This window comes from Pteropus medius, unplaced genomic scaffold (assembly GCF_902729225.1).
Source record: "Pteropus medius unplaced genomic scaffold, Ma_sr-lr_union100, whole genome shotgun sequence".
Lineage (NCBI taxonomy): Eukaryota > Metazoa > Chordata > Mammalia > Chiroptera > Pteropodidae > Pteropus > Pteropus medius.
This window is the reverse complement of record NW_024354501.1, coordinates 89,328-103,331: the sequence shown is the minus strand read 5'-3', so window position 1 is coordinate 103,331 and position 14,004 is coordinate 89,328. Positions and strand designations below refer to the sequence as shown.

The 14,004-nt window shown below is 48.9% G+C and overlaps 1 protein-coding gene across 9 annotated transcripts; it reads left to right on the top strand.

Annotated features, from left to right (window-relative positions):
- Positions 1-982: 982 nt before the first annotated feature.
- NIPA2 (NIPA magnesium transporter 2) lies at positions 983-13,566 on the top strand. 9 transcript variants are annotated; one of them, XM_039853414.1, is made up of 6 exons: positions 983-1,153; positions 4,504-4,738; positions 6,055-6,111; positions 7,367-7,457; positions 8,526-8,686; positions 11,377-12,011. In XM_039853414.1, the coding sequence occupies exons 2-6, from the start codon at positions 4,600-4,602 to the stop codon at positions 12,009-12,011; spliced, it is 1,083 nt and encodes a 360-aa protein (XP_039709348.1). In that variant the 5' UTR covers positions 983-1,153; positions 4,504-4,599. The 9 variants fall into 9 exon arrangements, with proteins under 9 accessions (XP_039709348.1, XP_039709350.1, XP_039709345.1 ...); XM_039853416.1 differs by lacking the exon at positions 983-1,153 and adding an exon at positions 1,494-1,574; XM_039853411.1 differs by lacking the exon at positions 983-1,153 and adding an exon at positions 1,499-1,633.
- The last annotated feature ends 438 nt before the right edge of the window (positions 13,567-14,004 follow it).

The following is a 14,004-nucleotide window of genomic DNA, read 5'->3' as shown; positions in this document are numbered from 1 at the left end:
TGTCAAAAGAGTGGCTTAAAATGACAATCATTTATTCTTTCACATACGTCTATCAGTCAACAGTGAAGTTTTGCGGACCTCAACCGATTTGGCTCGTTCTCTGGTCTCGACATAGCATGGTTCGGTTGGGTGACTTTGCAAGCTGCTCTCCCACGTAATTCCCTCCGCCTCCAGCACGATGGCCCAGTCTTCTCATCCTGCTTCAGGTGGAGAACCACCACGCTTTCTTGGCCAACGACGGTCCAAAGCCTAAGGCAGAACCGGGGCTTGGAGTGGAGCTGCAAAGTCACTCTGCAAAATGTGTGGATGGGAAAAGGACCGGAGCTGGTTCTCATCAAACTACCTCGTCCTCAGAAACCAGCTTGCCGACCGTCTTTCAATATGCAATGTAATTTTTTGATACGTCATTTAGCTAGAATCTGACTGAAACCAAAGAAGTTGCCCAGCTTTTCAATGAGAAGCTGCACAGTTACCAATACCAAAACCAGAGTGATCAGGGGCTGTGCAGCCCAGAACGTAACAGTACAATGGCATTAGTCTGAACGGAGTAAATTATATTTGGCATTTTCTGGTTCAATAAGCAAATAAGATTCCCACCCCAAATGATTTAAATTTCGTGGGAGGAGACAAGGGAGGACAGACTCACTGGATTTCCTCTGTACCTCATAAAAAATAAGTTTCCGCTCCAAAGGTCTCGAGACTCGCTTTTAGCCGACCATAACCTCGCCCAAAGAACGGATCTATCCCAGGATTCGGTTTGTTAACCCTGAGCCCCGCCCCTCACGGTCCCCGACCCGGGCCGGCCTCGCTCTGGCCCCGCCCCGCCCCTCCCGGTCCTCGCCCCGGCCTCGTCCCGGCCCCGCCCCTCGCGGTCCCCGACCCGGGCCGGCCTCGCTCTGGCCACGCCCCTCCCGGTCCTCGAAGCCCCGCCCCTCCGCGCTCTGGCCCCGCCCCTGCCGGCCCCGCCCCTTGCCCGCGCGGCGACCGCTGGCAGTGCGGCTGGCTGCTCGGGCGAGCGCGCGCAGGATCTCTCGCTCCCGCGGGCGGAACGCGGCGCTTCGGTCGCGGGCCCCTGGGCGGCCCACGCTGCCCCGCCGGGCGCTGCCCCCAGCCCCCGCGTCCTCGCCGCGCCGCGCTCGGCTCGCCGGGCCTGGTAAGGAAGCCGGAAGTCGCGGGCCGGCGCGCCGGGGACGCGGCTCGGAGCGCGCGCGCCGCCGCCTGCGTCACTCGGCCGCGCCCGGCCGGTGCTCGGCGGCGGCCCCGGGGCCCGGCGGCCGCTGGCGCGGGCGGTGGGCCGGGCCGGGCTCCCCTCGGCGCGCCGCGTGGCGGAGACGGCGGCGCGGCCGCGGCCCCGGGTGCTCGCTCCGGCCGCTGGACGCGACCGCAGGCGGGGGCGGCCGGCGCGGCCTGGGCCCGGGCGTGAGCGCGGGGAGCCGAGCGGGGCAGGCCGCTCGCTCTGCCGGCGCGGCCGGCGCGGGGCTCCCTGCGGGCGCCCGTCTGCCCCGAGACGGCGCCTGGCTGGCCGGCCGCTCGGCCCCCGAAGCCCGGCTCGGCCCTGTGGCGCGTTCGTTCAGGTCATTGAAATAGTTCACTTGCGTTGTGGGGAGCGTTAGAAGATGGTTTCCGCGGAGATGTGAGCAAGCGGTTTTAATTTCGTAACTTCTGTAAAGTCGCTGAATCCTCTTTCCCGCTCCATACAGCTGCGCTAAACTCAGTTTACCTTTAGTTTTGTGTCTCTTTAATCTCACCACCAGGTTTTTCAATTCTTTTGATAGAAGACTACGTCTTAGTTGTTTCTAGAAATTCTTCGTATGCCGCGTGCCCAGCTAGTGCTTTTCTTTTTGAAGTAATAAGAAGAAATGTGAGAAAACAGATCCTTGTTTCACAGAGGCTAGTAACCACGTTTTACGAAGTGCTTACTAACTATTCAGTCTTTTTGCCTACTTCTGTATCTTCTTCTTCCCAGGCCGGAGCTACTCTGCCAGGTTGAAAAGTTTAAATGACCATAAAGGGTATTATTTACGAGGAAATGAGAGGAAGTCATCTCTACCTCTTCCAGTCTGTTTTCCTTAGGAGACCACATTAAGCTTACATGTAAATTAAAACTTTAATAAATAACTAATGCTGCCAAGTTAAAGTTGAGATTCGGGTTCTGTAGTATTTGTAAGTACTGCATTTCAAAATAATTAGCCAAATGAGAGGTTGGAAAAAGTCAAACCTGTGGAAACTAAGCAGAAGTGAAGACCGCGAGCTCTGAACTTTCCCCGTGATGGGGGCCGTCCAGCCGTAGAGCCCAGCGGACTCTTCGGATTTCATTTCTGGCCGTGTGACTTTCTTCGTGGCCCTCTGTGCGCAGCTTAACCTCTGTGAGATTCCATTTCTTTAGCTGTAAGGTGGGGACGACGACGTTTTCATTGTGTGGATTAGAAAGTCTACATGAGCCTATGAGGGCCGGGTTCTGGTCCTGTACTCACTGCGGTCACCCTGTCCTAGGCCATGTGCGTCCGTGTAGACGAGATGCGCATATCGCAGGCAGCCACGTGAAGCGATGTCAGTCTTGTACACGGCAGACGTGATAGTCTAGAAAAACATCCAAAGGGAGGTCAAGGTTACAGGCTCAGGAATTCGGAAAAGACCGATTCCTCCGGCTTAGGGAATGCGCGCAGGGCCCCATCGCAGAAGTGCTCTTTGAACTGGGTTCTGGAAGATGAGGGAGATGTCTACACCGATCCGGAGGAAAGGGCTAGGTCGGCATGGCAGCCGCGTGCCGACCTCGCGAGGAAGGGTACGTGGAATGTAGTTTTGGGAAATGAGATTTAAAAGAGAGGTTTGGAGTAAAGGGTGAAAGTCATCGTTACCAGATTACAAAACTTGGGCTTCTCTCTGGAAGCAGCGGGTAGCCGTTCTGAGTGTTCAAGCTGGACAGTGGGGACGGCAGAGCAGCGTTCGACAGGGCAGTGTCGCCACGTCGTGTGTGGAAGCCGGATGAGGGTCGGGGGCAACGCGGAGGGGCGAGGCCATGTTTCAGAAAGGCGGGCTCTGTCTGGCACCCTTGGCCCGAGTTAGCTGACTTTGGTGATGGTGGTGCCTACTGTCATCATCACTCCTAATTTAGCGGTCGCATCTGTCTCCCACCGAAGACGAAAGCTGCCACCATTTTATCCAGAGGGCACAGCGTTCAGGGCACACAGGGTATGCAGTAGGTCCCATTCGGGTACAAAGTTAGCTGCTTTTGTTCAAAGCCAGGACCTCATAACCCGAAAGATGGACAGACTCAGCTGGTCAGTGAGGGCCATGGACCGAGGAGCCCAACTGAACTGCCGATGAGACCCGGGAGTCCGCAGCCCCTGGGGCTTAAAGTCTCAGGAAACACCAGAAAGCTGGCAGTTGTCACCGATGAGAAGCCCCGCTGCCGAATGTTCCCCCCCCTTCTCCACTCCGTTTTAGGCATTTGTCCAGAGTTCACGAGCTGGCCACTTGGGGAAAAATGTGCGGGCTTTGGAACGCCTCTGCCTCCGTCCCGGCCTCGGGGCTCCCCTCCGCGCCCCGCGGCCCTCACGTGGTCTGACAAGGCCACCGGGACCAGACCCGCACGCTGGCCCGCAGTCGTCTGCTAATGAAATGGAAAATCTGCCTTCTCACTACACGCCCCAAATAGGCTAAATAAGAAATTACCATATGTTTATATCTATGTAGATTTCTAAGAAGAAAATGTATGGGTGAGAAAAATTTGAGTTTCTCTGTATAGGTTATTCAAAAAGGGCACATTTGTGAAATTGTTAAGTGTGTCGATAAACTAGATTTGTGTCTTTATGCCTGATTTTCCTTCTGTGGGATTTTTTTTTCTTATAAGCCTTGTAACTACAGATTCTCAGCTAACACTGGAAACGTTTTTACAATATGAACTGGAGTTTATAAAGTCAATTTAGATATGGTTTTATTTTTTTGAGTTTTGTTATCATCGACATGTGATATTGTGTTCAGTTAGTGTATGTGATTATATATGTGTACATCTTGTGAAATGATCACAGTAAGTTTAGTTAACACCCATCACCTTTCTATGACACTGTGTGTAACACAGTTACAGTTTTTTTCTCGTGATGAGAACTTTTAGATCTACTCTGTTGGCCACAGTGAAATATACAGCATCATTAACTAGCCATTCCGTGCACTGCATCCCAGAACTTACTTATAACTGGGAGGTGGTATCTTCTGACCCGCTGCACCCATTTCCTCCATCCCTCAGCCCCTCTGGGAACCACCAGTCAGTTCTCTGGTTCTGTGTTTGGTTTTTAAGCGTAGCTTTGTATCATGATCCCATCTTTTGCTGTAATTATAAGAGATTTAATTACATTAGTGCTAAATATACATACTAAATATAATTATTCTCAATAGTAGTAATAAAACATTACTCCTTCCTGAGAAATGCAGTAAATTTTGAATTGTGCCTGTGCTGTCACGATCATTCTATGAAAACCTCTTTTTGTTTTGCATCGTTTATAGATCTGCAGCGCCCCGCGTCACCCTGCCTCCAGCACCAGCGGTTTCTCTGTCCTGTGATCAATGTGATTCACAGGAACTTCTTCAGTAACAAACGAAATGAGCGAGGGGCGTGGAAAATATGACTTTTATATCGGTCTGGGATTGGCTATGAGCTCCAGCATTTTCATTGGAGGCAGTTTTATTTTGAAAAAGAAAGGACTTCTCCGGCTTGCCAGAAAAGGCTCCATGAGAGCAGGTAGGTTATGCCATATGTGACTTTGAAATGACATCGGCATGCAGGTTCTCTGCCTGGAAGACCACATCTTCATCCCCAGTCAGTGTACTCAAAACTTTGAACCGTGCAAGGGTTGTAAATGTTTATAGACAATGGAACATCAGTTCTGCAATGAGAAAAATAATTAGATGTCAGAGTAAGTTAACTACTCACTCCTGCGATTGATGCGGGAATAGGAACCAATGCCAAATTAGCATCCATCCTTTTAAATTTTGACATGTCTGCAGAGAGAAAATAAGGGCTAGGAATAGAATCAGAATCTTACTGAGGGCTAGAGTCTTTTGTCTATGAGAGTTTGACTTGCACCTCAGACGTTTTTCCTGATGATCTTAAAGGCAGGAAGGAAAGAAGGGCCTTCCCTGGGTCGAAGAGTCCTCAGTTCAGTGAACTTCCAAAGGGTCACAAGTCAGGAGACCCTGGGGGTTACCCGATGTGAGCGAAGCCCTTCCGACTTCGTCTGGTGCACACACGAAAGCTCCTGGCACCCCGTCGTTCAGCCTTTCTTTCTGACCTCACAGAGGACCTGCAGTGGCAGTAAAAAATACCACCCTCCCCCTTTGTCCAGTGCCATCTCTACGGTTGAGCCCAGTGAAGCCATCCGAAGCAGCCTCTGTTTAGTGGCCACAGGAGGGTGCGCTGGCATGTGCTGCTTGAGCGGGCGTGGCCTCATTCTTGGTCCTAAGGCGGCTGTGCCCATTGTCCGTGATGGACATGCTTGCCAGAGGATGTGTTTGCTTTGGCTTTTTCTTTTGGACAGTGGCTTAAGTACCAGCTGCTCGATTCTGTTAGTTTGGCTGGGAGGAACGTTACATGAAGAAGCAGGAAGAGCCTCCGGGCAGCCTTTTCACGTCTGATCCGCAGAGGACCCTTCCTGGTTCCTGGACCTCGGAAGTGGGCCTGACCCACACCTGAAGGGCGTTTTTGCTTTCAGACTAATTGTTTGCAGTCAGGCTACTTATTGGTTCATTTTCTTTTCTTCATGAAACAGAAGAATGAAGCATGAAGGGACTCTAGGGACCGATCTCAGTCCTCCACTCAGCGGTGCTGGACAGACCTAAACAACTGGACGGTCTCATGACCCTCACACCTGTTCTTACACAATCGTGCACACGTGTTATCTAAGAAATCCCTTAGTCTACAATCACTATGAAATCTTGATTCAAAGTAGTAGTAATCAACAAATGAGATATTGAAAAATCTGTCACTACTAATATTTGTCATAAATTTATAGGCATCTGATAATCTTCCAAAGAAGTGAAATATTTTCTTGTTCACAGGTCAAGGTGGCCATGCATACCTCAAAGAATGGCTGTGGTGGGCGGGGCTGCTGTCAAGTACGTACAGAGAACATCTCAGGAAAATCCCACGTTGAATCCTGACATGTCTGCATAGGCTGTTACAGCTTCATATTACTAGCAAATGTTTATAAATCCTAATTTTTGAATGAACAAAACTCGAAATATGTAAAATTTAAAATTTAAATTTAAAATTTTTGGCAGTATAAATTTATACTGCCAAGTCATTTGGCAGTATAATAGTTTAATTTGAATGGGAAGACTTTTTTCCCCCTATTTAAAAGATGTTTGATATACCTATGTATTTTTAAAAATTCTGCTCAGTTTGAGAAGGTAATTTTGAAAGGGAAAGGTCATAGAAACATCCTGTTTTTAGTTCCCCCTCTATTGATGTTCATTCCTAATTGGGAGGTATGCATTTGGTAAGATGCACGCTGTCTGTGCTTACCTGGATGATCACCTTTAAAAAGGTACACAGAGAAAAATGACCCTTAAGACTCTGAGCCTTCAAAGGATTCAGGATGAAATTATGTAAATGTTCTTCCTACGCTTAAGAGCAGTTGAAATAACAAAGACACTGAGTTGACTAATCATTAAACAGCTATTTTTTGTCAGGTATTGTTCTAGGTGCTGGAGACACACTACTCAAACAATCCTTACCCACAAGACATAACATTGCAGATGGAAGACAAGAAACAAGATAATAAAATGTGTGTCTTCCTGATAGATGCCAGCATTTGGTAGATGTAAAGTAGGAGGGGATGTGAAATGAAGGAGATGCTTCAGATTTTAGAAGGGGAAAACCAGACGCGCATCTGGTCTGTTTTCCCCCACTGAAGCGTAAGTTTTAGGAGGAGCGCATCTTTGTTTTGCTCCCCGCTGTTTCCTGATTGGAGGAAAGCAACTGGCACATAGTAGGTGCCCAAAGATATCTTTTGAATGTAAGAGTTGGGTTTAAAAAAAAAAGCCAGTGAAAAAGACCTGGGAGGAGCGCTGTCACGTCAGCTTCAGCTGCTTCGAACTGGTTTATGCTCGTCACAGGATGTACTATCTGAAACTATTTACGAGACCTAGATGTAAGCATGAATTAGATCTCTTCAATTAAGATTATAGATTCGTAGTGTCTAATCGGTTTGGACTCCATTTGAATGTTGTTGGTGAGAACACTTCTGAACAGATGGGAGAAAATACGGAAATTATTAACTACAGCGAAATAGCGTATAGAGACGTAAATGCAGCATTTCCATGTTGAGTAGGTATGTTCCTGAGTTTTCTCTTGTTGTCCTTCTCCAAGTGGGAGCAGGTGAGGTGGCCAACTTTGCTGCGTACGCCTTCGCACCAGCCACCCTCGTGACTCCGCTGGGCGCTCTGAGCGTCTTGGTAAGGTAAGGGCCCGCGCGGCACGGGTGCGAGCAGCATCAGCGTGTCAGTCAGGAAGTGCTCAGTGCCACCTCGTCACACGTGCTCAGCATAGATTACGTGTAACCTTGAGAACTGTTTTAACGCTATGCCGCACTTTGCTTTTAAAGAGTTAGCTTCTGTGCATGGGCGGCGTCAGTCTGGGAGAACACGCTTTCACACTGTCTTGCCGGCATCAGGGCCGGCTCCGGCTCCCGCTCCTGTTCCGCTTTGATTTCCAACCCTTTAGAATTCCAGGTTACACTCGGCGGGTGGTGGTCCGGGAGGAATGGATTTCTACCTACCACAGAAAGGCATTGCTGGCGGCAGCCTTATGCGCCTGGGAAGACTGGCCTGGCCACGTGTTTGGAGGTGCAGCCCGAGGCCTGTCCCCGTCATTATTTTAATCATCAGCCCAAACAGGCTGGGATTTTGAAGTCTGGATTTTGGTTACTGTTCTCAAGCTGACTGATTGCTAGGCCTATCAATCCATTGATAGATATATTTGATTTATATGTAAACAAATAATATATATAAATTATATAACTTCAAGATACTATATGTGAAAATATTACAGTACACGTCTTTCATGCTTAATTTTCTGTATATTATGATATAGTATATTATAGGTTTATACTGTATTTCTTTTAGATTGGGATAAAAGTAGCTATAAAGTATTAAAACTTGATAATTTTAATTAATAGGCAAATTATAGACAAGTAAATGAACATGTAAGGAGGTTGTGTCAACCAGTAAGAACAGAGGTTTTAAGCACCGGTTAGGAATACTCGATTAGGATATAGCTTTGTACCATAGCTCCATTTGGTGTAGATTTCATACTGAGTCTTCCAGTAGGAAGTCGGTAACGACACTGGTTCGGTGTGTGGCGGAGCATGTGCTTTCCAGCTTTCACTTTATGATTGAATACATCTTTACCTTGACTGAAAGCCAGATCTTTATAAGCCCAATAATTTAAAATCTGAGTTGCACCGATACTTAAACATGGGAGCAGTGGCCGCTGCTTTTCATTTTCTCTGTCTCCCCTCCCCCTTCAGCGCCATTCTGTCTTCATACTTCCTCAGCGAGAGACTGAACCTTCACGGGAAGATCGGCTGTTTGCTGAGCATCCTGGGGTCCACAGTTATGGTCATTCACGCCCCAAAGGAAGAGGAGATCGAGACTTTAAATGAAATGTCTCACAAGCTCGGGGATCCAGGTGAGGGAAAGACGCTTCCCTGGTCTTACTGTAGTTTCCCTTTTCATTTAGTGTTTATTTTAATCAAAATCTCATTTGCATATGAAGAGCCAGACTGTTCTGCAGGGCTGAGAGGCAGGGCGGGGCCCCTCCCTCCTCCCTCGCCAGCTGGGTTCTTTAACCTGTGACTCCAGATACCAAGCTTACGGCTTTGGGCGCCATCCGTTCTGTCACCCTGTGCACCTCTCTTTAGCTTCTGTTCAATGGTTTGCTTATGTTATCACCACATAACTTTTATCTTGGCTTAGACACGTTAACACGTCCATCTGACGGTGTGGGGGTCACACCATTCACCACGCTAAATCTGTGGTCACATTAGTGACCACGCAAACTGTCGCGATATCACTGACCCTTCCCCTCACCGTTACCCATCCCCCTGCGCCCTCCCCTGTGGCATCCGTCCCTGGGGCCGGCTTTTTCTTAAGTTTTTCTGAACGAATAATCATCTTGTTTGCTTCGTTTTCCATCAGTCCAACCTGAAACGTGCCCAGCGGTCTAATTCTGCTCTGTAACGTCAGACGCATTAGTTGTTCTCAGTTTCGTCTATGCTGGAAATCTCTCTCCTGTTCGGCCTCAGTCTGGACTGGTGTCTGGAGGCCCCTGGCACAGCGGTCACCCTGGATTTCCTGGGCCCCCTTCCCTTCCCCTTGCGTTTTTTTCTGGCCTTCTTTTCTTCGGGCACCCCTCCCGTGTGGAGTGAGCCGGGAACGAAGGGGAGGCCGTTTCAGGCGCTGCGTGTGTGGAGGTGTCCTGACCCCACAGTCCTCCGCCGCCGGTGCCGCTGCAGGGAACCACGCACAGTGGACTCGCTCGCGGGAACTTCGTCTTTCATCTTTGGCGACTGTTACGATGTCCCCTTTGCCCTCACTGTCTGACGTGCCCAGACGTGGGTCCATTTTTATCCTTTGTGCCAGGTACTCGGCGGATCTTTTTAATTTGAAAATCCACGTCTGAGGCCGGGGGACCGACGTACTCCTTTGATACTCTGTTTTCTCTTTGTGAAATTCTCGTTCTCCCGTGACTGGATTTTCTGAATTCAACCACTGATTTTCTTAATGTTTTTGCCATTTTGCCCTGCCTTCTGGGAGATCTGTTTCAGCTTCCAGCCCTCCTTCTGAGTTTTCTATCTGCTTTTTAATTTCCAAGAGCTTATTTTTGTTGATTTTTATTCTGGGGAAAAAAAAATACAGAAGCCATGGAACTCCCCTTCTCGGCAGTTCCCTGATGAACAGTGCAAGTTACCACCTGCGTGCACGGCGTCTCGCCGCAGCCTGAGGTCCCTGATACTGTAGGATCTTGTCCGTGAACTTCCGTGTCGGGAATACTGTGGGCCTGTTCCTGCTTTTTCTTTTGTTTTCAGTCATTAACTTTCATCTTTGGGCAGTTTCGGTCGATGCTGCCACAGGGCACTGACAAGGGTGATGTCTTCTTCCCTCGGAGAGAACCTGGATTTAGACCTCAGGTGTTGCTTCAGGCCTTACTGGGGCCAGTTTCTTTCCATTTGGCCTTAATTCTTGGCCATAGACCTTCTGGCTCTTGGCTTGGTAGCCGGGGTGCTTACTCGGACCCTCACCTCGTGAGCTATGAGTGCGGTGTCCAAATCGCACCCCAGGACTACGGGTCTGTGCCCAGCCCTCTGGCCGCCTCCCCAGGCCGTCCACTGGGCTCCCGTGACTGGGGCCGGTGCAGCTCCTGTGGCCGCACACGCCTGACCTGGTCTCCTGAAACTGCCCAGGCCCCGGCAGAGGTGAGCGTCGGCCTTAGCCCGGCGCTTCGTCTTCTCCAGGTTTCAGCCCAAGTTAGGGCTGCTCTGGCAGCTGACAGGGCGTCGCCGTCTCGAGGGCATCCGGGGCAGTTTCTGCTGCTTGTGGGACGCTAGTGTCTCTCGTCTACGTGGAGCGAAGGCCGCTCTGCTTTTCGGTGTGGTGCTCCTGCGAATCTGGCTGCCTCCTGAGTCAGGCTGGCCAGGTCCCAGCAAAGTCTCCTGCCAGTCGGCATCCCGGGGCTCGAGGGGGGCAGGGGTTACACGTTATAGGCAGACGCTTCACCCCAGCATATGTCAGCAGGCCCGGGGCTCCGCAGGTCACAGCGACTCAGGTGGTCAGAACTGGGCAGGGACCTGGGGTCTCAGTGCTGCCTGAATAGACTTGCAGCCAGGCCTCTGGTCCCTACTTCCAGAGGGACTTTGTCTTCAGAGCGGATGCGGGATCAGCTGTATCAGTGACAAGTGACCCTCTGCCTCCAGTTCCATGTTGCTGTCACCTCCTCATCTGTTGCGTTTGCTTCTTTAGAAGTCCCGGTCCTATTTATTTTATTAGCAGAGTTTGAGGAGTGGACGGAGTAAACGCATGTGGCTTGCATGCCTCGTTTTCCTCAACGTACAGTGAAGATCCGTGTCTACGGGGTTGTGCGGCAGTCATCAGGATTAAATGAGTTAGCTGGGCGGACTGCTGAGAAAAGCCCCTGGCCCACGGTGCTACACCGTTGTCAGCTACTGTCACGTTGGGTTCACGTCTCCGTGTTCAGCTAGAACCCGACAGTAGTTCAGGTTCTCTCACCCCCAGCGGCTGTCCCCAGATATTTTGTCTGAATTCAGTCACTTTTAGCACTTGAACATGTGACTACATGTGACTCTCCTTTGCCTCCTCCAGGCTTTGTGGTCTTTGCGACACTCGTGGTCATTGTGTCCTTGATACTGATCTTCGTGGTGGGGCCCCGCCACGGACAGACAAACATCCTTGTGTACATAACCATCTGTTCTGTGATCGGGGCGTTCTCCGTCTCCTGCGTAAAGGGCCTGGGCATCGCCATCAAGGAGCTGCTTGCTGGGAAGCCCGTGCTGCGACACCCGCTGGCCTGGACCCTGCTTCTGAGCCTCGTGGTCTGTGTGAGCACGCAGGTCAACTACCTGAACCGGGCGCTGGACATATTCAACACGTCCATCGTGACCCCGATATACTATGTCTTCTTCACCACGTCCGTTCTGACATGCTCAGCGATTCTGTTTAAGGAGTGGCAAGATATGCCTGTTGACGATGTCATTGGTACTCTGAGTGGCTTTTTTACAATCATTGTGGGAATATTCTTGTTGCATGCCTTTAAAGACGTCAGCTTTAGTCTAGCGAGTCTTCCTGTATCTTTTAGAAAAGACGAAAAAGCAACGAATGGCAATCTCGCTAATATGTATGAAGTTCTGAGTAATAGTGAAGAAAGTTTAACTTCCGGAATCGAACAACACCCTGGTGAAAACATCTCTCGAAGAAATGGAAATCTGACAGCTTTTTAAGAAAGAGGTGATGAAAAAGTAAATCTATAATTGTTAAGTGAATTTGAATATCAGAATGTTTCTGAAAAAGCATTATTCTCAAATAATGTTCTCTAGAGACAATCTTTTTTAAAGTTTCACTAATTTGGACCAAGAAGTTACTTTTCTTATATTCAGATGATGGTCGCTCACTAAAATGACCTCGGTACCAGGCCAATTTTTGTTAACGCTGTTGTTATCGTGGTGGTACTGAAACTTTTCCTTCTCCCAAATCTAAATGCACTGATGACAGTTTTAAGTCTATAAAAATGCTTTATTTTTTCATTGGTGATGAAAGTCTGAATTGGACATCTGTCATGCCCACTCCGTCAATCCCTGATTATTTTTAAGCCTTTTTGATTTAAAAAAGAACAAAACCATCCCAATACATTATCCTGTGATTTACCCTCCCTACAGAAATGACTTCTGTTTTAATTATTTTAATTTTGAAATGTTAAAGAGAATCCTAAGGTTATTAAATGAAGGAAACTCACTTATAAAACAAAGGATAGGAAATCACTCCACAGGAGCATTCCTCAGGCTGTGACTTGTCCCCACACACACTGGATGGCCTTCCTCCCTGGCCCTGTGTTGACCCAGTACATCCTGCATCTGTCGGGCTGCCTGGCCTGACCGGCTGCATTCTTCAGTGACTCTGATCCCCGACACCTGGGACCTTGGTTACCCTCTTACATCTCTTGTACTTGCCAGTGTATTTTCATAATGAGTCACACTCTCATACAGATCTTTTGGCCACTCTGGGAAATGTTAGACCAGAGTAATTTTTAAAATTTAGCTCACATTACGATAGACAAATTGAAACAAAGTTCTAAGTCCGGATATGTACGACAAACTTAAGATGTTTGGACCAAGTACTTTACTTTGCTTGAATTCATTTGGACAACTCCATATTTTGATCTTTTCAAAACATCAGTGAAAAAAATGTTTACAGAAAATTTCAAACATATGCAAAAAAGGCTGAATAGTATAATGAACTCAGCCTCAGACCCTGTCATGGTAGCAGTTAATTGGCCTCAAGAATATGTTGACAGTGTCCACCTGGGTGACAGGACGAACCCAGGTTGTAACTACTCTGCTCTTCTGCCCAGGGACACACAGCTTGACTCCGCGGTCCGCTGTGACCAGCCTCCATGGGCACCTCACTGTCCTTGTTGGGGGCAGGGGGCGTGTGGGCGCATCCCCTGACAATGGGACATCCCACACAGCACTCTGCTGGCTTTATCAGGAAGAGTTGGCTGTCCCTATGCTTGCTTCATGAAATAAGTCCCCATTTCCCCAACATTTTATCATTGACTCTGCAGAGAGCTTTTTTAGACGTTTTTATCCTACTGTCTCCCCCACTCCCCCCGGTATAATTTTAGCACCGCAGATACACTGTGTATTTGATGATGTGCTGTATCGTATCTGTACTTTGTACACAATAGGGTAAGAACCAGTTTTTACCCGCTTCGGTGTGATCCTGCCCTCACTGAGAATGCAGAGGTTAATAATAAATTCTTAATTATTTAACACCTTATAGCCCTTGTCTTATACGTAGTATTCACTGCATTTTATTTGGTTTACAATTAAGTCTTATAAATTTCCCATTAACGTGAATTAAATTTAGTCATTACAGTAACTCGTCATATCCTATTACTTTCAGTACCGGGTGAGAACAGAACTACCTCCTAACTGGAGCGCTGGCCCAGGGTCATCAGCTTACACTTAGACAAAGCAGCAGGTTTTGGTACCCTTGTAAAGAATAGTTCCGTTTCGTGTTACTCACGGTAAAACAGCGCAGGGGACGGTGCGCGCTCTGTTCGGCAGCCCGTATGCCGCTGCTGGGCGTCGCTGTTTCCTCTCCAAAGCCACGTGGAAGTTACTGCCCAACATGACCTGCCCCTTCTCCAGGGTGCAGGTGCCTTCACTCAGACCTCCTGCACCCGGTCTGTGCACTCAGCAAGCGGAGCGAGTC